The 21,682-nt window shown below is 40.8% G+C and overlaps 1 protein-coding gene across 2 annotated transcripts in view; it reads left to right on the forward strand.

The window, feature by feature from the left end:
• Positions 1-362: 362 nt before the first annotated feature.
• Positions 363-21,682, forward strand: part of KLHL1 (kelch like family member 1) — a 116,329-nt gene continuing 95,009 nt past the window's right edge. For both annotated transcript variants that reach the window (XM_063304542.1, XM_063304543.1), the window contains exon 1: positions 363-892. In XM_063304542.1, the coding sequence (XP_063160612.1) occupies positions 363-892 (530 nt within the window). The remainder of the gene's footprint in view (positions 893-21,682) is intronic.

Consider the following 21,682-nt stretch of genomic DNA (forward strand, 5'->3'; position numbering starts at 1 on the left):
CCCCCAGTTACTAACCGAGAGCTTAAAAGCCCGGCAACTTTCCGCCCGGTGCCTCTGCGCCGCCTCCGGACCGGAGCGCAGAATTCGGGGCGCTCCGCCGACCCTCCGCGCGCCGGGGAGAGGCGCCGTCCGTGCCGCCACCCGTGGCCGAGGCGGGTGGGGGGGCGAGGAGGAGGGGGCTGCCTGGCTTCTCCCCACTCGCTTAGCGCAGCGCGCGCTTCCCGCGCCTCCCCCCTCCGCCGCCTCCTCCTCCTCCAGTCGCTCGGCAGCAGCCCGGCTGCTTCCTGCGCCTCCGGCGCCGCGGACTCTCGGCGCTCGGCGGCCCTCCCGTCCCCTCCGGCTCGCCGCCGCCGCCGCGCAGGATGTCGAACTCGGGCAGGAAGGACTTTGACGTGAAGCACATCTTGCGCCTCCGCTGGAAGCTCTTCAGTCACCCGGCGGCGCCCGCGGGCGGCTGCTTGCAGCCGGACGGCAGCTTCGAGCACTGGGGGCCCAGCCAGAGCCGCCTGCTGAAGAGCCAGGAGCGGGGCGGCGGCGGCGGTGGCGGAGGCGCCTTCTGGAAGAAAGCCGCCGCCGCCTCGCCGCCGCCGCCGCCCGCCGCCGCCGCCTGCCCGCCGCCCTGCGCCGCCTCGCCCCTGCCGCTGAACGGGACGTCGCTGCCCGCCACCAGGCTCCATGGGCTGGCCGAGCCGCAGGGCCCCCCGGCGGCGCCCCGGACCCTCTTCTACGTCGAGTCGCTGGACGAAGCGCCCGGGCCCGGCAGCGGCGGGGGGGGCTTCGCTGAGTTCCCCCGCCCGGAGGAGAAGGCGCTGGTGCTGCGCGAGGTCAAGGGGGCGCCTCTGCCCTTCGCGGATGGCGGCGGACGGGCAACAGGTGAAGGCGCCGCGCACAGGTAGGCTGCCCGAGCGCTGCCCCGCGGCCGCGCAGCCCCCCAGCCCCGCGCCCTGCCCTGCCCGGGGTAGTGGGGGAGGAACCCCGCGCGTTTGGCACCCGGCTTGATCCGGACGTGGCGCTCGCAGGGGGCCGTGGTGGTGGGACCTGGCCGGCCGCCTACTGGGAAACCGGGGCCCCTCAGGGCTGGCACTCGCGTCGCCCGTCCAGTGGGTCGCTTCCTCTGCCGTCGGGAGAGAAGCCCCCTGTCCCTCCTGCCCCGGTCCTTCCCCCCAGGTGGATTTCTGCGGAAGCAGGGCAAGGAAACAGCCCTCCCCGCCTGGTGGAGTGGGGTCGAGGGAGCTGAAAAACTGGCGGGACCGCGTGGTTCCTGTAGTCTGGTTAGCGACCAAACTTCCGAGTCTTTTCCTCGCTGGAGCAGGAGCGATCGCACGTTGCCTGCCAGTCTTGTTGGAAAGCCCCTAGTTTACTCGTACCAAGAGTACAGCGGTGTAGTTGTGTTTTGCAGGCATGGCCGTGGAATGAGAACGACACAAATGCCAGCGACATCCTCGGAGTCCGTGGCGTTTAGACAGATTTAAAGGAACTTTATGGGTTATTCCGTAGCGAATTGGCTACCAGCTGATAGATAGATGCAGCCTTACTGAAGCTATACTGAAATGGCTTCAAGGGACCGCTAAGTCACGTTTAAATTATCCTCCCTGGAACCTGCAACATTTCAAAATGCAAGCTTTGATTGGATTATACCAGAATAGGTCTGATGAAGAGAAATCAAGGAATGCCTTGATTTCTCTTCTCTTTGGGAGTTTTGAAGTAAACAGATTTTCTTTCTTTCTTTCTTTTTTAAGTTGGCAAGAGAGCTACTGTTAGGGGCTTCTTGAGAGAAAGGACTCCATAGCTTAACTTTTCTCATCACGAATTGATGTGCCCTGAGAGAGTTCTTCTTTAATAGTGTAAGGGAGTGTCCAGAGCAGTACCTATGCAATTCTTTTTCTGGACCCAGTTTCTTGGCAGTGAGCCTTGAACTCAGCAGGACTTTTGTGTAGAGAGGTAAAGACTGTGTTGTAAACATCTGCAATCAAAGAATTGCACCACTGAAAATGCCAACATTCTGAGATCAGGTGTGGCTTTCCTTATTTAGGCATGTATTTTTAATTATACTGTATGTTGTTGCCACAGACACAATTTGGAGACTAGTTGTATTAAACTAGTGAGCTTTCTTAATTTATTTGTTTTGTTTATGTTCTAATTTTCCAGAAAGTTATTACGATCTTGTCTCCTGAGCTTTTTACAAAGAAGCCAATAATATTATTAATCAGCCAGTCATTTTCAAATTTGAAACTGTCCCTAACTGTGGATGGGGGGTAATTTACATATAAATTCATTCAATTCATACCTTCCAGACCTACACATAGATTGGACTGCTATTGCACATCGGCATCCATATTTCTATGTTTGTAACTTGTAAATGGAAAATACCCTAGGAGTCCAATGTTGTTGTTTAAAAGTGCACATTAGGAAAAGTGTGTGCAAAAGTGGTTTATCTTAGAAGAACTGTGCATGGAAATGGTTTTTGTATCGACTTTATTTTATTGATGAATTGATTTATACAAATAGAAGTAGAAATGAGTTAAAAGGAAGTGAAGGTCATTTAAAACAAAAGGGGGAAACAAAGGGAAAGCGAATTAACAGATTTGGATGTCCCTATTTGGGACTATTCCAATATACTTTTTTTACAAATTATTTGGGAATCTTTTGTTATAAAGCTTCATTAATGGCTTCTGAATAAATATGCTGGTACAGAGTTTCATATGTATTTGCCTAAAAACCTTGCACTTTCCATTTTGACTGGTAAAATGTTCTGTTTGCATTTGTTTTTAGTTGATACATTACTGAAACATTACTTCAATAAGATACAGTATCTTGAAACTCTGTTTCTTTTTCTGCTATTTATTTTAATGCTCTTCCATTTATTCTACTTCTGGGATGACTGAATTCCAAATTAGAGTTTGAAGGCGTTTCTAATTGTCAGATTCCAACAAGTTGATTCAGTCAAAGTTAAGCATATTTAAATCTGTTTGTTTCAGTGACAACAGACATGTATTCTTGCCCTATTAAAAGCCAGAAGACTTTAAGATTCTTGACTAGGTCTAATATAAAAAGGCAAACCAACCAAGCATAACAGGAATAATATTTTAGGCTGTTAGAAATAAAGGAATTTTGGGCCATGCCATTAGGATTTGATGATGTATGTACTTTTTAGCTGAAATGTTTCTAGCACCTGTCCTATACAGATAATCAAGCCTTGAGTGAGTTGTCAGTGGTGTTTACTTAGACATTTAAATGGTCATTGACATCCTGCATTGAGATATTTTACTTAGAATTATGATGTTTCAGGGGCATTGAATTTGTTTCACCGCTATGTCTAGATCCATGGGGCTCAAATGTCATTTAATCTGTTTACTTCTTTCTTAATTACTATGGATCCAATATTAGGCTTTGGAGAGTGTTGAAACATATTTTCCCAATTATCTAGTGAAGTTTCTAATCTAATACTTTACTATGACTTTAGGTCATATGCTAGCAACTGTTCTTCAAAAGATTCAAGGGAAAATGTTGTGCCCCTGAAATTAAATTTTGCTTAGTTCACTGAGACCTGCTCAAAATTACTAACTTTTATGGCACTATTCTATATGAATACAAGAAAAATCTGTGTCACCTCATTTGTCCTTCTTATTCACTGCTTGTCCCCTTAGTACAAAAGTATAGGTAATACTTAATCATTTGGAAGAAACTTAATGACTGTTTCAGATACTTTGTTGTTTATTCGTTCAGTTGCTTCCGACTCTTCGTGACTTCATGGACCAGCCCACGCCAGAGCTTCCTGTTGGTCGTCAACACCCCCAGCTCCCCCAGGGACAAGTCCGTCACCTCTAGAATATCATCCATCCACCTTGCCCTTGGTCGGCCCCTCTTCCTTTTGCCCTCCACTCTCCCTAGCATCAGCATCTTCTCCAGGGTGTCCTGTCTTCTCATGATGTGGCCAAAGTATTTCAGTTTTGCCTTTAATACCATTCCCTCAAGTGAGCAGTCTGGCTTTATTTCCTGGAGGATGGACTGGTTGGATCTTCTTGCAGTCCAAGGCACTCTCAGAATTTTCCTCCAACACCACAGTTCAAAAGCATCGATCTTCCTTCGCTCAGCCTTCCTTATGGTGCAGCTCTCGCAGCCATATGTTACTACAGGAAACACCATTGCTTTAACTATGCGGACCTTTGTTGTCCGTGTGATGTCTCTGCTCTTAACTATTTTATCGAGATTTGTCATTGTTCTTCTCCCCAAGATTAAGTGTCTTCTGATTTCCTGACTGCAGTCAGCATCTGCAGTAATCTTCGCACCTAGAAATACAAAGTCTTTCACTGCTTCTACATTTTCTCCCTCTATTTGCCAGTTATCAATCAAGCTGGTTGCCATAACCTTGGTTTTTTTGAGGTTTAGCTGCAAGCCAGCTTTTGCACTTTCTTCTTTCACCTTCATCATAAGTCTCCTCAGTTCCTCTTCGCTTTCAGCCATCAAAGTGGTATCATCTGCATATCTGAGATTGTTAATGTTTCAGATACTAAAAACTTCAAATAGAAATTAATATAAATAGAGAGTGAGAAACCAAAAGGTAAGCAGTGTAACACAACAATGGGACAAAGTTATGGAAATGTTTCCTTCAATTAGACTGTGCTTTATTTTAATGAAAACTAGGGTATATAATTTTGATATATGCAGTACTGTATGTTCTGTATGTTCCTTATTTTCACTATTATAATGCAGCCTTCCAGTTTCCCATGCCAAACCTATGGCTAAAATGCATTCCTTCTAATGTACTGTGCACATAGATGGCTATCAATTTATTCTAAGTCTTGTAACATTATTCTAAGTCTTGTAGATTAGCTCTCAAGAAGATGCTTGCTCTCCTCTTGAGAAGGGTCATGGGTTGGAGATGGAAAAGGACTATGAAAAGTAGCAAGTGGGATTTTTAAACAATGCATAAAGGATCCTGTCTAATAGGATAGCTGTCCCAGTTCAATCCATGTTTTAGTTTGGAAAACAGGAAAGTTGGCTTACTTTGCTGAGCAGAGTAGATCAGTTTCATGTGAGTCTCCGGAAAATCTCAGCTGCTTTGTAAAGCTATACATGTAAGGAAACTTCTTTGTATGACCAGTTCTTCATGCATATAATGATACATGAATCCATTTCAAGGCAATGGAGCTGAGAAGCCGCTTTCATACAGTTTGACTTTTTTATTGAAAAGTTTTGTAGGTATTCATTTATTTTTCATATTGTGGGAGCATCAGAGCGTTCATAAGCATGTTGGTGATTCTGTAGAATGAAAGGAAGAGAAGACATGAGATGAAGCCTTCTTTGGGATGAGTTTGTTCAGTTGTATCTTTTTTTAAAAAAAAGATTTTCAATTAAAAATATGATAGAAAGTGTTTTTATATTTCTTGGTGAGATGAGTGGGTTAGGATGGCCAACAAAGTGTAAGATACCTTGACATCACTGGGAGAGATCTATGAGTCTATTTCACCTGAAGAAGAAGAAGGAGAAGGAGAAGGAGAAGGAGAAGGAGAAGGAGAAGGAGAAGGAGAAGAAGAAGAAGAAGAAGAAGAAGAAGAAGAAGAAGAAGAAGAAGAAGAAGAAGAAGAAGAAGAAGAAGAAGAAGAAGAAGAAGAAGAAGAAGAAGAAAAACTGGGTAGAAAAACAGTTTACCACAAAACATGGTTCTTTCAAGTAAACATGCAGATGTGTGTGTTGTAAGTTTGCTTCTGTCATCCCTGTGGTCACTTAAGATGCCTGAGACCAAAGGAAAATCCTCAGGGTGATTCAGTTCCATTTCATTTCTCTTTCTTTTCTAGAGAATGTTTCCAAGATCATGGCTGTTAAAGGTATGGTAGACTTTTAAGGTCCTGAACATGACATAACAGGCACTTGCAGCTTTGCAGATTTCCTCTCTTGCTGTTTCTGGTTGAATAAATGTGGATGCCTGTGTTCCTCCAAAAACCAACCATATCTGTTGGAGGTGGAATGGCACTGGGCAGCAAGAATTGAGATCTCCTTATCTCATGTTTTAGTGCTGGTACTGATTCTTTTTCAGGAGTTTTCTGTTTCCAGTTTGTATGACTGCTGATCTCTTTCCTTCGGGAGGTTTCCAGAAAATCCAACTTCTCTGCCCTTTTGATAGATCAAAGGGGGTTGTGGTTTTTTGCAGGGGGGGGGGTATCAGAAAAGGCATGAATGCAAGGAGAAGAAAATTGAATCCACATCTTCTGCACTGCAGTTCCATTATATACTAGAAATCACTTGCAGTTTCTCTTAACTAAAAAAGTGTCACAGCTACTATAAACCTTCCATAGATAACATGCTGTTAAGGGTTTTTTTTTTTTTTTTTTTTTTTTGCCAGACCCAACTCTCTATCCAGTTACAAACTAAGCTGGATCATAGCAATCTGCACTTCCAGTTGCAAACAATTGAATAAAACTTACTTTTCTTGCCTAGTATTGCAATGGAAGAAGAAACGGAATCAGATATTTTTCCTTCCCTGCTTCCCTAGAATTCACGTATTCCTTTTTCTGACTTATCTTAGGAGCGAGGAGCATCTGGGCATACATTTGCAGTTTTGAGAACATGTGGTGGAAACTCTTAAAGACTGGCTGCCATGGGGGTTTTGCCATGGCAAGTCACAAAATACCCACTTAGTGGAAGGCAATCTGGTGCCCAGCATGCACCCCAGTAAAAGATTTATGGAGTCAGAGGCCATCCTATAAATTAACATTGTACAGGCTCTTGTTTGCTCTATAGAGTGTTTCATGTTTACTCGTTTTTAATTAAAGTCTGGTAGGGTGAGAGACGTGCTTGAAGGGTAGCCTTAACAATTCAGTTAGTTGGTTGGTTGGTTGGTTGGTTATATGCCATCAAGTCAGTGTCAGCTGTTAGTGATCACACAGATAGCTTTTCTCCATCACCATCTGTCCACAACCTATTCTTCATATCTTCCCAGGATGTGCTGTAGCTGAGCCCATTCATCTTGTTGCTAGTCATTCATTTCTTCTCTTTCCTTCCACCTTTCCCAGCATCAAAGCCTTCTCCAGAGATCTAAGTCTTTGCATAATATGCCTGAAGTAGCATAAGTTGACCCTGGTCAACGTATAGATAGAAATCCTACAGCTAACATCATTGTATTTAATCTGGAACTGAATTTGTAGTTAGGTCTTGCTGTTCTGCTATGTATATCTTTTCCCCATTTTGTTTCATTTAATTCGAATCAAATCGAATTACCCATTCAGTTGTATCTGATCCTTGGAGATTCCATAAACCAGCTCTCTCCATGATTTCCGATCTTGTACAGCTTCTTTCAGCTGTTTTGTATTTTGGCCTGTGTCTGCTTTTATTACATCCAGCCAGCGCGTTCTTTGACGTCCCCCTCGTCTTTTGCCACTGACCGTTCCAAGCATAACGTCTTTCTCCAACGATGTTGATCTCATGACATGACCGAAGTAACTAAGTCTAAGTTTTGTTATTTTTCCTTCTAGTGACATGACCGGTTTTATGCGCTTCAACACTTCTTTATTTGTTATCTTTGCAGTCCAAGGGAAGCTCAAGAGCCTCCTCCAACACCACAGTTCAAACAAATTCATTTAATTGCATATGTTTAAATATGTTGTCTATTTGTGTATGTGTGTGGGGGGGCATGCACCTTGTAAAGTACTCTACTTCACCCACAGCAATCATGAATGATCCTGTTCTTAGTTTCATACCAGATGATCAGTGAATCCACAGTTTTAAATAGTTGTATAGGCATTGGAAGAATAGAATTCAACTAATACTGATTAAATTGAAGAGTTTGAAAAGCTGTTTTAAATAGTTACTGAAGAGAGAGACTTCCGAATCCTTCTTGCATTAATTCAGTGCTTGAATAACGTATAATTAATGCTTCTTTATGCATCATTTTTCTCCTGTTAGTGAATCTAACATAGCATTTGTAAATAAAAGCAAGCACAATTATTCTTTTGTATGGATTTCTAATACTTATTCATATTACAAATAAGGTACATTATGATTAATATTTCACCATAGCCATATATCCAGCCTAAGACAGGAATGCCATTAGATGAGAGTTAGCCTGACAGAAACTATTTTCAAATTTTCTACTGTTTTCAGCCTTGGAAGGAACATAATGTTTACTCTACTTGAAATAAGCTTTCATGGTGTTTATCAATGAACACAGTTCATTTCACAGTATCTCTGCTATATAAATGATAGGAATGTGCAGCACCTGAAAGGAAAGGAAAATTGCTAGTTAAAAGTAATGTTTTCAAACTACCTTTTAGAACAAGGAATTGAGATTTGGACAACAGAGACCCAATCACTTTGCCTATATGCCTGGTTCCCCTGGATTGTCCAGAAGTGTCTTCTAATCTTTATGGAAGCTAGTTCTACAGCATGGTTTGGCCTGCGGCTGATTCCATGCCTCACTTCATCTCACATACCTCTGTATGAACAGCTCTTTTCCAAAGTTCAACTGGATGAAGAAAAGGTGGTTTTTCTCAGGGCTCTCCAACTCTGTCCGATGTGTAAAAAGAGCTATTTAAACCATTCAAAGTCGTTTTGTGACTTGGGTGCCATACGAGATGGATGGATGGATGGATGTTCTTAGCATCAGGAAGGGTGGGAGTTCATCCCCCATTCTACTGGTGGAGAAAGAAGGGGTAGGAAAATGTGCAGAATAGGTGGCCTGGAACAGTGTTTGCTATGATCTATACGAAGTGCCAAAAAATGTGTTTCACACAGCTGTGGATAGTCTTTCAGGCAAAAGGTCTGGCTTGAGACTGTGGCTCAGCAGCTTTCAACCTGAGTTAAACTCTTGAACTAGGATCATAAGAGCCCTTTTCTAACACTGCATTCAGCTGCAGACCTCAGTTCCTGTTAATCAGCCCTCTTTTCAATCTCTTCTTTTCAATCTCAGTTGTGTGGGGGAAGAAAAGTTGAACCCAGAGCTGTTCCGATAAAAGAGGTAATTTGAAAGGAACAAAAACTTACATCTGAAGGTATATTGGGGAAACCAAACAGCCTTCACACAAGAGGATGGCCCAACACAGGAGGAGCAACACCACAGGACCAGAATCAGCAGCTTTCCTTCATCTAAAAGAAAAAGGACACTCACTTGAGGACAGCAATGTTCACATTTTGGACAGAGAGGATAGGTGGTTTGAGAGAGGGGTTAAGAAATCTGTTCATGCCAAAGTGGAAAATCCTTCCCTCAGTAGAGGTGGAGGCCTCATACAAAACTTGTCCCCCATTTTTCATGCTGCTCTTTCATCAGTTCCCAGGAAGATTAAGACCACCAGGAAGGCCACTCTTTACGATCCACTTGGGGATGAACAAGGCATTTAGGAGTCAGACATCCCAAAGACAATCCACACCTCCATGGCACAATTAACAGCCATTCAGGTGTAGGGACAACGCAGCCACCCTGGAAGGCAGATATGGGGTCCCATCACCAACTTTTGCCCAGACTGAAGAAGCTGCTTGGACAAGCAGCAAAACGTTTCATCCAAAAAGAAAGAAATCCAGTTGCCATGACTCAACCTACAGACAATTCCACCTGGATGACTGAGAATCTTCATTGACATCTGAAGGTATAAGTCTCCATTTAGTGCTGTGAGTTGTTCTTCATTTCTGGAGATGAGCTTGGTCCCATGAGAGCTCACAGGAAGTATCTGTGTTTGTTGTGATGCTCGCTGTTTAAATTCTAGTGTGAACAGACAAAGCAGATCCCTACTCAGGCCTGTTTACAATATTCAGTCAGGGAAATGAAATAATGATCATTCAGTTCAGTTGCTTAGGTTTCATTTGATTAATGGATGGTTTGGAAGAAGGCTTGTGGAAGGTAGTGGTGGCAATGTAAAAGATTCCTCAAACATATTGTAGTTTTTACACTGTAATTTGGCTTCACGGTTTTGAAAGAGCCACACCTCCAAAAATCAGATACGCTAACAAATCCTTTGGGAAAAAAAATACATGTTTCATATTGTAAATAAATCAGTATATATTTAAAGCCATATCTTCTCCAGCCTAGAGCTTGATCATATTAGCAAAATATTCCGAACACACTGGAGGAACAGTTAATGAAATACATAACAATATAACAATTTGGAAACCATAATCAAACCTGGGAAAATTGGCTTTTTATTACAGAATGGGAAAATTAAACACTGATACACAGAAACCACTATTTCCATTTATTGCCCAGAATGGCTGTAAATCAACATGAATGGTCATTTTGCAGAGAATTCTGACTGTTTTCCACATCTGAGCCAATATTGGTTCTTGATTTCTACCTTTCCTTTGATGATGTACTTCCACTGTACACCATCACTGCCTCCCCTGTGTCAGTTTCCCCCATTCCAATTCCTTCTGTCCATTTCTTTAAATCAATGTGTTTGTACTATTCCTGTTACATTACTTATAGTGATATCTCAGTCATAGTAACCTTTTCCTTCAATTCATTTCCAAGAAAAGATACTTAGAAATAAGATTGTAAATGCCCTCTCTGTATTGAAGAATGAATAAGGAAATAAAAGTTAAAAATAAAGGTAGGTTTCTTATATACCATCTGCCTAATTACCTGCTGAGTTACTAAGTCAGCCTTTATACAGGTGTCATTTTATAAATAAGAAATTTCCACTGTAAACACTATTTCATGAGAAAGAGGTATGTTTTCCTCTGTGGTATGTCACTGATTATTTCCATATTTTTCTTTACAATTTAAGAATAACTTGAGCCTGGTTCTCCATCATTTCAGTTATAGAAAATTCGGGAAAGTGAAATTCTGTATTTGGAAGCATGCTTCCTTACACACTGTATGGGCAGATTATAGACTGCTTCCCCCCATCTTTATCCTCAGCCTTACAGGTTGGCTTCAGTGGAAGCTACCCCAGTGCTGGACTATGTTTGTAGCCTTAAATGCTAGAAGCTCCCAGTCTCCATCAGTCTGTACAAGGTAGAAAAGGCTGTGAGTTTTCCATTTCTTTTTGCTGTATCAAGTGGCCATCTGGATGCTTTCAACCTAAATGGGAGCCCTTCTGCAGAAGCAGAGTTCCTTTGGAGCTGAGCATACTTCTGAAAAGATCATCCTGCCACACAACCTAGGACTTTTCATCTCTGCTCTTTGGTTTACTATCCCATCATAACTATGTTTACAAAGGCTGGGTAACCCTAACCAGACCAGATCAGAACCAAATTCAGCCCTGCCCCTGGTTCTTTAGCATTGGGTCTGTCTGGTATCATATCCAGTTCCCCTGTATCCTCTGCTGATGATTACTTTGGGGCCATACCCTGTCACTGGTTTTGCCATTGATCTTTCGATTTGGGCAAATTACTATGCTGTATCAAATACAATTTTATTTTTTGCAGTCCAAGACCAATATGCATACATACGTACTGTACATACGTACCCTTCATCCCTCCAAAACAAGAAAGAAAGAAAGATTGAACTAAACCAGTCATGGGGGGAATCCAATGCAGAGTGTACCAGAAGCATAAGCACCAAAGATGAACAATGTAAAACTACAGGTAGTCCTCGCTTAACAACCATTTGTTTAGCGATCGTCTGGAGTTACAACAGCACTGAAAAAACTGCCATGGCTGTTCCTTGCACATATGACCGTAGCAGCATCCCTGTAGTCACATGATCACAATTCAGGCACTTAGCAACTAGCTTGCATTTATGACTGTTTCAGCATCCCATGATCATGTGATTGCCAGTTTTCACCTTCCCAGCTGGTTTCCAATAAGTAAAATCAATAGGGAACTGCATGATTTGCTTAACGGCCATGTGAGACACTTAATGACTGCAGTGATTTGCTTAATGACCACATCTGAAAGTAGCCAAGAGGTGAGGACATGGCTTTCATGGCCATGATTATGTGTCGGAACAGAGTGATAAGATCATTACAAGTATGGACACTCTTTCCATCTATGTTGTAGTATAAAGTTGTTACGAGTACCCTTGAGTAATTCAATAGAGGGGTAGGGTGTAAATATACTGAATAATCCTTGAGCATAAATACAGCCTGAAGCCTAAAATAAGTACTTCATAATGGTTTGAACAATAGTTATAGGGTTAAATAAAATCCACATAAAAGGAAGATCTGATTGCCACGAACCTATGTCTATATTTTATGAGTTTAAAAAGAAATGGCTTGGAAAGAAATGGAGAGATTGACCAATGTAGTACAGCTAAAGTAAGTATCAGGAAATCATAAACTTCATCCAGTAAAAGACTGCTAAATAAGTTTTGCTTTCAAGCAAAATGAAAAAAACAAAACAAAACAATAGAGCAGTAAGTAGGGTATGAATTATCTATAACTAAGATAGTTCATCAAAAATACCAGGGACTTTGGCCCGATTCTGAAAGAATAGTCAGCTGTTCTTAGAAGAATTTGGAAGGGATGCTAGCAGACTGAAAATGCTTGCTTATAAAAATTGCTTCTTAAGTAATATATATGCAGACTATAAAGGGTGCTGGCAGTGCATAATGCTAACACTTGATGAAAATTCCAGCTTTCCTAGATTTAATCCAGATGATTTCAGATCTGGATTATGGACAGCATCTACTCTATTGGCCTTTCACAAGGCCACAAAGACTGGGTTCTTCCTCCAGCCATTGGGAGTGGGACAATTAGGTGGGAGCTCTAGCACAAGTGTGTGTGTTGTATAATTGAGTTGAACAATTTTAGTTGGTTTTTGTTTTAACATAACTCTTTGTTTTTGTTTGCTCGCCACTGTCTCTGAGATAGATGGGTGGCAATATCAACTGAGATAGATGGGTGGCAATATCAAAATAAATAAATAAATAAGCAAGCAAGCAAGCAAGCAAGCCATTTGACAGTGTGTGAATTTTGAATAAACGATGATTTATTTAATGTACTTTTGTCTTTCTGCACTGTAGCACAAGTTGCAAGATGCTTGTAGCTTTACAATTATCTCTGAAAGCTGTTGAGAATTTAAACGTGATTTAGCCTTAGATGGGTAAATAAACTGTAGCTGGTGACCTGATTACCAAGTACATAATTATTTCCGAATGAACATACGATGGCTCTTCTATGAACACAGTTTAACCTTGTTACACTTTCTCTGTTGATCCATGCTTAATAGGATTTAATGCCATTGGGAGTCACACTATGGCATGCTTATATTTGAAAGGGTGCTATAAGAATTTCAGTGTAAAGTGGAGTTTGAAATAGAGTTTGTGTCTGGCACTAAATGTCTTCTTATCTGCAAAGCACCACCATTACTGTTTGACCCTTTCAATTAAATGCATTTTAAAGTTGGGATATTCCTGTTTCCTTTCTGCAACTGGAAAAAAAAAACCCTACAAGAATAGAATGTACAAGTAGTTACAAAAGCAGCTACAGTGTGTTCTCCTAAGAAAGGAAATGAATGTGTCAGAAATGTGTTGACTGCCAGAATACTGCAAGGAAATTAGGAATTGTCGGAAGCGAATTTTGAGAAGTGTTCAAATCGTATTAGCCCCAGTTGCACACATTTCAAAAGCTGCAAGGAAATTTGAATGTTTAGGAGTGCCCCTTGCAATGCTGTGAAGGGATAGAGATTTTCCTTGGTAAGTTGAGGATCCTGATGGAAAACTGACGATTACTGCAGGGGGGTTATTTTAAGGCTAAATTTTGCATTCATTCTGCGTGTAACAACACTAAAAAAAAAGCCATACTGTGTAAGTACTTAAATTGAGAGCGTGTGTTATCATTGCAATGGTTGCTTTAAGCTCAGCTTGGTTTTGGGTGAGTTCATGGACATATACAGTAGACAATTGCATGTTTCACAAGTTGGACACTGTGACCTTCATCCTGCCAGGGTGGCTTGTAGCCATGTTATGTCCTGGTAGTCTCCCATCCAAGTACTCACCAGTGGTTTAGATTCAATTGCAAAAAAGGCGCATCAGGACACAAATATTGTACTTGTTTTCAGCGTCTCTCCTAAGACCACACAGACCTTCTTGACTGACGCTGGACTGGCTAGCAAGCTTGACATATAAATCCCCAATGCCACAATTTCCACTATCATAATTATCCTAACTTGGGGGGAGGGCTTCTGTCTTTCATTATACTATGAAAAGACTCTGCCTGGAACAGAGATAGCTTGAAGAAGGAATGCAATATAGGTAGTCCTCACTTAACAACCACAAATGAGACTGAAATTTCAGTTGCTAAGTGAAGTGGTCATTAAGTGAATCAGAACAATTTTATGACCTTTTTGTAGTGGTCATTGAGTGAATCACTGTGGCCGATAAGCAAACCATGTGGTCATTAAGTGAATCACACAGTTTCCCCATTGATTTTGCTTGCTAGAAGCTGGTTAGGAAGGTTGAAAATAGCGAGCACATGACCACAGGATGCTGCAGCGGTCATAAATGTAAACCAGTTGCCAAGTGCCCAGATCGTGATGATGTGACCTCTGTGCACGTCATAAGTGTGAGCATCGGTTGTCTTTTTTTCAGCACCATCGTAAGTCTGAACCATCATTAAATGAATGGTCATTAAGTGAGGACTACCTGTAGCTATTAAAAAAAAAAACCCAGCTTAGCCTGGAAAGATAGGCGTAGCTGAGAAACAAACTCGAGGTTGTTCCATCTTGACTCAGGGAGGAAGAGGGAAACTCTGCCAGGCTTTCAAGACTCTGTAACTCAACAAATACCTCTACAGTAGTTCTTGTGGTGTCTGTTTCTTGACCTGGCCTATGCCAAAGGGATAACACTACCCATCACCCAACTAAAATGAGAAGCAAAGAATAAAGTGGGCTCCTCTTTCCAAAGCACAATTCCAGATGATGGTCCCCCTTTGGTGTTGACCCTGCAAAGGCCAGACTATCATAAATATCCCTTCTGCATCTTTTCATTTGTGCCAGACCAAAGAATTGAATTGTGCCAACCTAAAGAAGACCCGCCTCCCTACCCCTACTTTGTATCTTCTTTTGGAATATTATCGATAGTAAAAATGCCATTATGTGCTTTGCTTTGCCCTATAAATCAGAAATAAGTCACAGGAAACAAAAACTTTATTGCTCATTCTGCAGCATGCCAGGCATGAAAATAAATCCAGCTGTTCATTATATATATACAAAAACCTGTACTTGCATAAAAATGAGTGAGGTATGTTTTATATGAAAGCACAAATGTGTGAGTGTGATGCAATTCTTAGCAGAAAGGTGCACAGAGAAATTCAGAATGAGCTGGAACTCATCTGGGAAACTTCGTATTATGGGATGTAAACCTGGGATTGAAAAAAAAAGAGAACTATCAAGCTCTATGCCTCCTTGAATTCCGTGTCTGGGTAAACATTGATTAGTGACATTTTATCATTTTTATGGCCACAGAGGATTTTTTTGACGAAATCCCATGCTTCATTTTCTGCTACCAGATTTTTAACAAAGTTTCTGCAACTATGAAGTCATAAATTGCTTCTTTAAAAAAAATTAAAAAGGAAAAGAGAATGAGAAGCTTCCAATAAATCAGACTCATGAATAAATGTGCATGTTTCATCTGGAAGATCGATGCTCTCTCTTCAGCTGAATGTTTCAGAACCTTCATTCCCAAATTAACATTTTATAACTTTAAACCTTATGAAAAATTTAAAATCTGGAATAAAAGTTTAATTTGCCCACTGAATCTATCTTCTGTAAAGAAACTCTGAAATTTTCACGAAGTATTAAAATTGTTCATTTTGGATAACAATCAAACAACTGGAATCAATGAACACATTGGGAGTCAACATCTTTTCAAAATCACTTAACATTTATATAGGTTTAGATTGATATAATGAGAATGATATGATTATTCTTTGTGTATATGTGTGTGTGTGATGTATATGTGTTTTATTCGTTTTGGCCTTGACTGATGGAAGTCACAATGAAGCCCTGAGACAGGGGACACCTCCTTTCCTGCAAAAATATGGGTATGGGAATTTCTTGCCTTGTAAAGGTTTTGTAACCAAAGGCAGTAAAACTCCAACATTTGGAATAACCTATTGAGTAACAAAAGGATTCAGCAACCATGAAGAACAAAACACTGACCTGATTAGAGGATAATTAATATGTAATTTAAAAAGGGGTTTAGTGGTATTATTTAGGACATTTATCTCAGCCAAGCCTGTAGCAGCCAGGAGAGAAGTCATTATTTCCATTTTAGACAAGGCTGAAGTTAAGAGATAATTGTTGGTAGGACTGCCTAATTAAATAATGTCTGAAACAGGAGTTTTAACAAGGTCCCATTATGTCCTGGTAATTTTACAGGATCCTCTTCAACCTATCAAAAGCCATAGGTACTAAACTGGAAAAAGTAAGGATTACTGATTACACTTTGCCCATGCTGATCCCAGAGAAACCTGCTGATATAAACTTTTATGCTAACTAAATAATGAGCCTTTCTGTGGGTTCTTGTGGTTGAAAAGTTAGAAGGGTATCAACACCGAAGTGTTTCTCTTCCTCTCTCCAGGCTTACTAACCATCATGTGTGAATCCAACATGCTTGCATTTTCTGTTGAGCTACAGCCACCATATATGATCATGCTAGATGATAACAAAGAGTTAGCCAATTTAATGTCTCATTGTTGCCAACTAGTGGTCATCTGGATTTCTGCAGCCCAGATCTGGTAGCTGTGTGGAATATTTCCTAGAATATTTTACTAGAATGAGGGTGAATCCAACTGTCTAAGGAGATGCAAAAATTGACAAAGCAAAGGAGATGGCCTGAGTTCAGATTTGTAGCTTGTAGTTGATTCAAGCAATCCTTTGGGTATCCATTTCTTTCTGTCCCATCAAGAGAAGTTGATTGTGTAGAAAAATCAACTGGCAAAATGGTGAATTTTATTGATTTGTTTTATTTTGTTTTATTTATTTATCATATTTTTATCACCACCCATCTCCCCCATATGGGGGAGATATTTATTTATTTTTTATCCCACCTTTATTACTTTTATAACTAACTCAAGGTGGGAAACATACCTAATACTCCCTCCTCCTCCTATTTTCCCCATAACAGTGTTATTGAATGAATGCTAAGCAGGGGGCAGGATGAGCATGGGATGTAGCCTTTGTAAGCTGCCTTCTTTCTGCTAATTTAGGAAAATAATTGCAAAATCTAGGATTATACAACCTGCATCCCTAGGAAGGCATGTGATTCCAAAGATTTGCTGCCTGCTACATGCTTTTAACAGTAGGTAATAAATTGTATTTTAGAAATAAATTATTATGTGGGCCAGGAGTAATCTTGTCAACCACATTTCATTAATTAAACTGTAATTAAGTAAGAACCTTGACTCCACCACATTTATTTTTTTAATGATTTCTGGCCTGCTACTCAAAGAACAAGTGCATTCCTCAGGCCCAAACTTCTACAACTGATTTACACACATACTTGTTCCAGTTGTCCTACTGAGAGCCAGGGTTGACTCCACACTGGAAACTGTTAAAAGCAAGAGCCTAAAGATCCGATGTCCCAATGGTAAAACTGGGGGTCTTATGATCATTTTTGGAATCGGATTGCTGCCTCATTTACTCGAGCAAGGAATACTGCTCTGTCCTGATGCTTTTCTCACAGTCACCTCGGAGCCCACCATGTGTGTGTGTCTGATAGGAACCAAAGAACGGAGAGGGTTTTAAGCAGTTGTGGCAATGCAACACTTGTTCATGCTGAGCTAGTGTAAGTCAGAGAAAAGAACACTCAGTACTTGCTAAAGACTGGAGCTTCAGAATCTCCTTAATAATTTCTGCTTCAGCTGTAAAATAATATCTGCAGCTTCCCTTCAGATGAGTGAATTCGAGTAATCATTCTTGGAGCTATGTAAGTAAGTAAGTCGTTTATTGAATAAGTCTCCAGACCATTTCTTGAAACTAAGTGACAGGCCATAATTAGAAGCTGTAGATATCACCCACAAGCATCCAATATGAATCACATAAAATGATGAAACATGTGTATCACAACACAAATCCCACCGTTTTGCATTTGTGTCCTGACTTCAATGGTACTACATAAGTCATGGGCTTTGTGTCATGACATCATGGCACCTGTTTCATCAATTGCCCCCTTTGCCCTGAAATTCTCTGTTATAGTTGTACCTCGTTTTGGTCCTGATTTAAAGTCCTAAAGAAAGTGCCACCTACCAGAAGGAGTAAGATGTTTTCTAAAAAAATGTGCAAGGTTCTCAAACCCTTTCATATGGAGAGGAGCAAAGTGAAAGAGAGAAGGATGACTGGCTTCAGAGACTGCCTTCCAATCAGAGATATCTGTCCAGTTACCAGTGACATAGGAAATACCAAATCTATGAGGCCAAAAAATCCGATGGTAGTCAAGGGGGAAAGTTTTCAGAATTTCTTGGCTGCCTTCTAGGGATCAACAGATAAGCCTAGCCATTGACTGCTGTGATCAAAACATCTTGTGGAATCAACATTTAAGTTATTGTGTCCCATCTCCCCTCTGTGGAAAGAGTAAAAAGTTGCTTTATGATTTTCTTAGCTCCATGACTGACAGAAGGACTGTATTTTCTTTCATGGGCAAGATGAGTGAATTAACATCCTATTTTTTTTCCCTCTATCCTCAACATCTGACACTGAGCTCTAATTAATTCATGAAGGGACATCATTATTCTTATTCCTCTTTTCCCCTCAACCATTCTGCTTGAAGTATGACGCAGCTCCGCATCACTTACAGATCCATTTTCTCTGAAATTTCTTTACATTATGTCTCAGAACATGCAAACAAAAGTCAAAGGAACAGATTCTACAGCTCAAAAGCCTCTGAACTGACTTATTTTAAACTGGATATACTTTACTTCTTCCTTCTCATTTTGGCCCTTTCTTATAACACACAGACAGACACACACACACACCCCTATTGTAGCCATTTGTTTACATATTTCCCCTGTGAGTGTCTTTTTGTTTTCCAGAGCAGACCCCAGAATTTAGATAAGTTGGCCCAAGCTGTGCCTCAGGGCAGCACAATATGGATTGATCTACTTTGTGAGCTGAAGATGTGGCCTCAAGGCAAGTTAGACTTTGCTTGCTTAGCCCTATTGCTAATGAGAAATTCATCAAAGCAGGTGTGAGGGCAGGAAGCAACCTTGGAGACTCTACCACTTTCGCACTCAACAAAGCGAGGCTATACAGCCTGTTGGTTTGCGTGTTTCCAGGGTATTTGAAGAAAGACACCCTGTTTCCTTTTGGTGAAGTTGCAGGAGTTTCTTTGTAAAGCATGTTTATATTTTAATGTGTTAGTTCCCTTAGTTACGCGAGAAAAATCAATAAAGACTTTATAAAGATAAGAGATGGGATTAAAAGACAACTAGAGGATTACGTAATCAGATCTAATTGTCTGCCCATATGTGTGTTATTAAAAGAGAGGTTATAGGTGGTGCAGTGATTACTCTTTGGAGTAGGGGCAGTGAGACAGTTTGCTTTCCGTCATAGATGTTCACTGGGTGATCTACGCTGCCAGTGAGTTGTCCTGGGACAACGGAGCTGATGGCAGATTACTTTGCCCTCTACCAACAAGTAGATCAAGGTCTGTTTGGCTGGTTTTGTTTTTTGTTTTCTTTTTACCTCCAGTGTAAATTTCATGGAAAGGGGAAAAAACAGTAGTGTTTAAAGTGAAATTTTAGAGCAGTGTTCCTCAACCTTGGCCACTTTAAGAACTGTAGACTTCAACTCCCAGAATTCCCCAGCCAGCATGGCTGGCTAGGGAGTTCTGGGAGATGAAGTCCACATACCTTAAAGTGGCCAAGGTTGAGGAACACTGCTTTAGAGCTAGTAGGGAGTCAGCAGTTCCCCTGATGAGAAAAGGGAAGCATTTTTTCTGAGGGTGTGTTTTTCTCAGTAAGCTTCTGTTGTTTGTTTTAATTTTGAGACACAGTCTGTTGAACTGGATTCAGCAAGATTTTTTCCGCTCCCCAGATTCTCATCAAAATGCACATTCATGTATTATATTATAATTTACCGTAAACATAGAAATATATTCTAAACATAAAGTTACTACAAGCTATGAATACTTAAATGAGTAACGGAAAGAACAGCATCTTGATTGAAACAAGAGCATTTGATCAACGGTGCTTGTGAAAGTTCAACAATTGAGCTGAGGCACAAATAAAGCCTGTATTTTAAGTTGTAATCACATATAGCTTCTACCCTGGACCAGTTCTTGGACCTTGGTTTTGATGGCTGCTCCTTTCTCCTTCAATGACTCCTTTCTGCTTCTTGATAATTTTCTTAGACTTTTTATTTCTTCCCTTCTCTTTTTCTCAGAGACACTGAGAGTTCTCCAAGAGCCATGAAATGTTCCTGGCATTATAACTCTTTTAGGCCTTCAGAATTTGGTTTCCATGTTCTTTTCCTTTCCATGTAACCATCTTGGTTGCAATTTCCACAGAAAGCATAAAAGACTGATGAACATGGATACACTTGATGTATTTGATCCACATGCTCCAAATCCAAATTACCATTTCAGCTCACATGAAAGCATGAGTGAGCACATGAACCCTTGCAATAATCCCTGTGGAACTGAAGAAAGGAAGAGTTGCCCCTTATGCGTCGAATTCTACACATAGGCAGGATTCCCTAACACTCATGCATAACCCTCCTAAAGAAAAAAATTAGGAGTCTGATAGCACCTTTTCTGACTCAAGGCAGAAGTTTTCATGACCTGCAAAAGCTTGTGAAAACTAATGCCTATGTACAGGTAGTCCTTGCTTAACAACCATTAGTTTAGTGATGGTTCAGACTTAAGACAGTGCTGAAAAAACCTACTTACGACTGGTCCTCACACTTACAACCATGACAGTGTCCCCCCAGTCACGTGATAATGATTTGGGTGCTTGGCAACCAGTTCGCATTTATGACAGTTGCACTGTCCCATGGTCACATGATCACCATTTTCAACCTTCCCGGCTGGCTTCTGGCAAGCAAAATCAATGGGGAACCCTGTGATTTGCTTAATGACCTTGTGGTTCACTTAATGCCTGCAGTGACTCACTAAACGGCTGCTGCGGAAAAGGTCGTAAAATCAGGTCAGATTCGCTTAATGGCTGCTTCATTTAGCAACCAAAATTCCAGACTCAATTGTGGTCATTAAGCGAGGACTACCTGTATAAAATGTTTTAGTTGGAAAAAAATGCTACCAGACTCCTCCTGATTTTTTGTTATCATAGGCTAGCCCAGCTGTCTACCTAAAATGCCTCATAATAAAAAAAGAGTTTTCTTGATTTATTTTGATGGTAGAGGTCTGTCTATGCATGTATACTATTGCATACTTTAGTAACACTAAAATGCCCATTCAAATGAATGCAGAAGTCAGAGGAGAAGTATCTGAATCATGCAGACTATAAACCATTTGTGCTGGCTTATTTTCTGTGCTGCTAGTTAGTGTTAGTGTGAATATCTCTGATGCTACTACAGGGTAACCTTTGTGTTGCTCTCCTTATTGTAATAATAACATAATTAGTATTATTATAAAACAATGTACTTTTCAATTCTGCTCAGGGTGGAAGAATTATTTCATTAGTTTTACAGATATATACATACATACCTAGATACATAAGTACATACATTGTGTGTGTGTGTGTTGTGTATATACATATAGATATACATACAGTACTGCGCAAAAGTTTTAGGCAGGTGTGAAAAAATGCTGTACAGGAAGAATGCTTCCAAAAATACAGTATATATTGTAATTGTTTAT

Source organism: Candoia aspera, chromosome 5, assembly GCF_035149785.1.
Source record: "Candoia aspera isolate rCanAsp1 chromosome 5, rCanAsp1.hap2, whole genome shotgun sequence".
Classification (NCBI taxonomy): Eukaryota; Metazoa; Chordata; class Lepidosauria; order Squamata; family Boidae; genus Candoia; species Candoia aspera.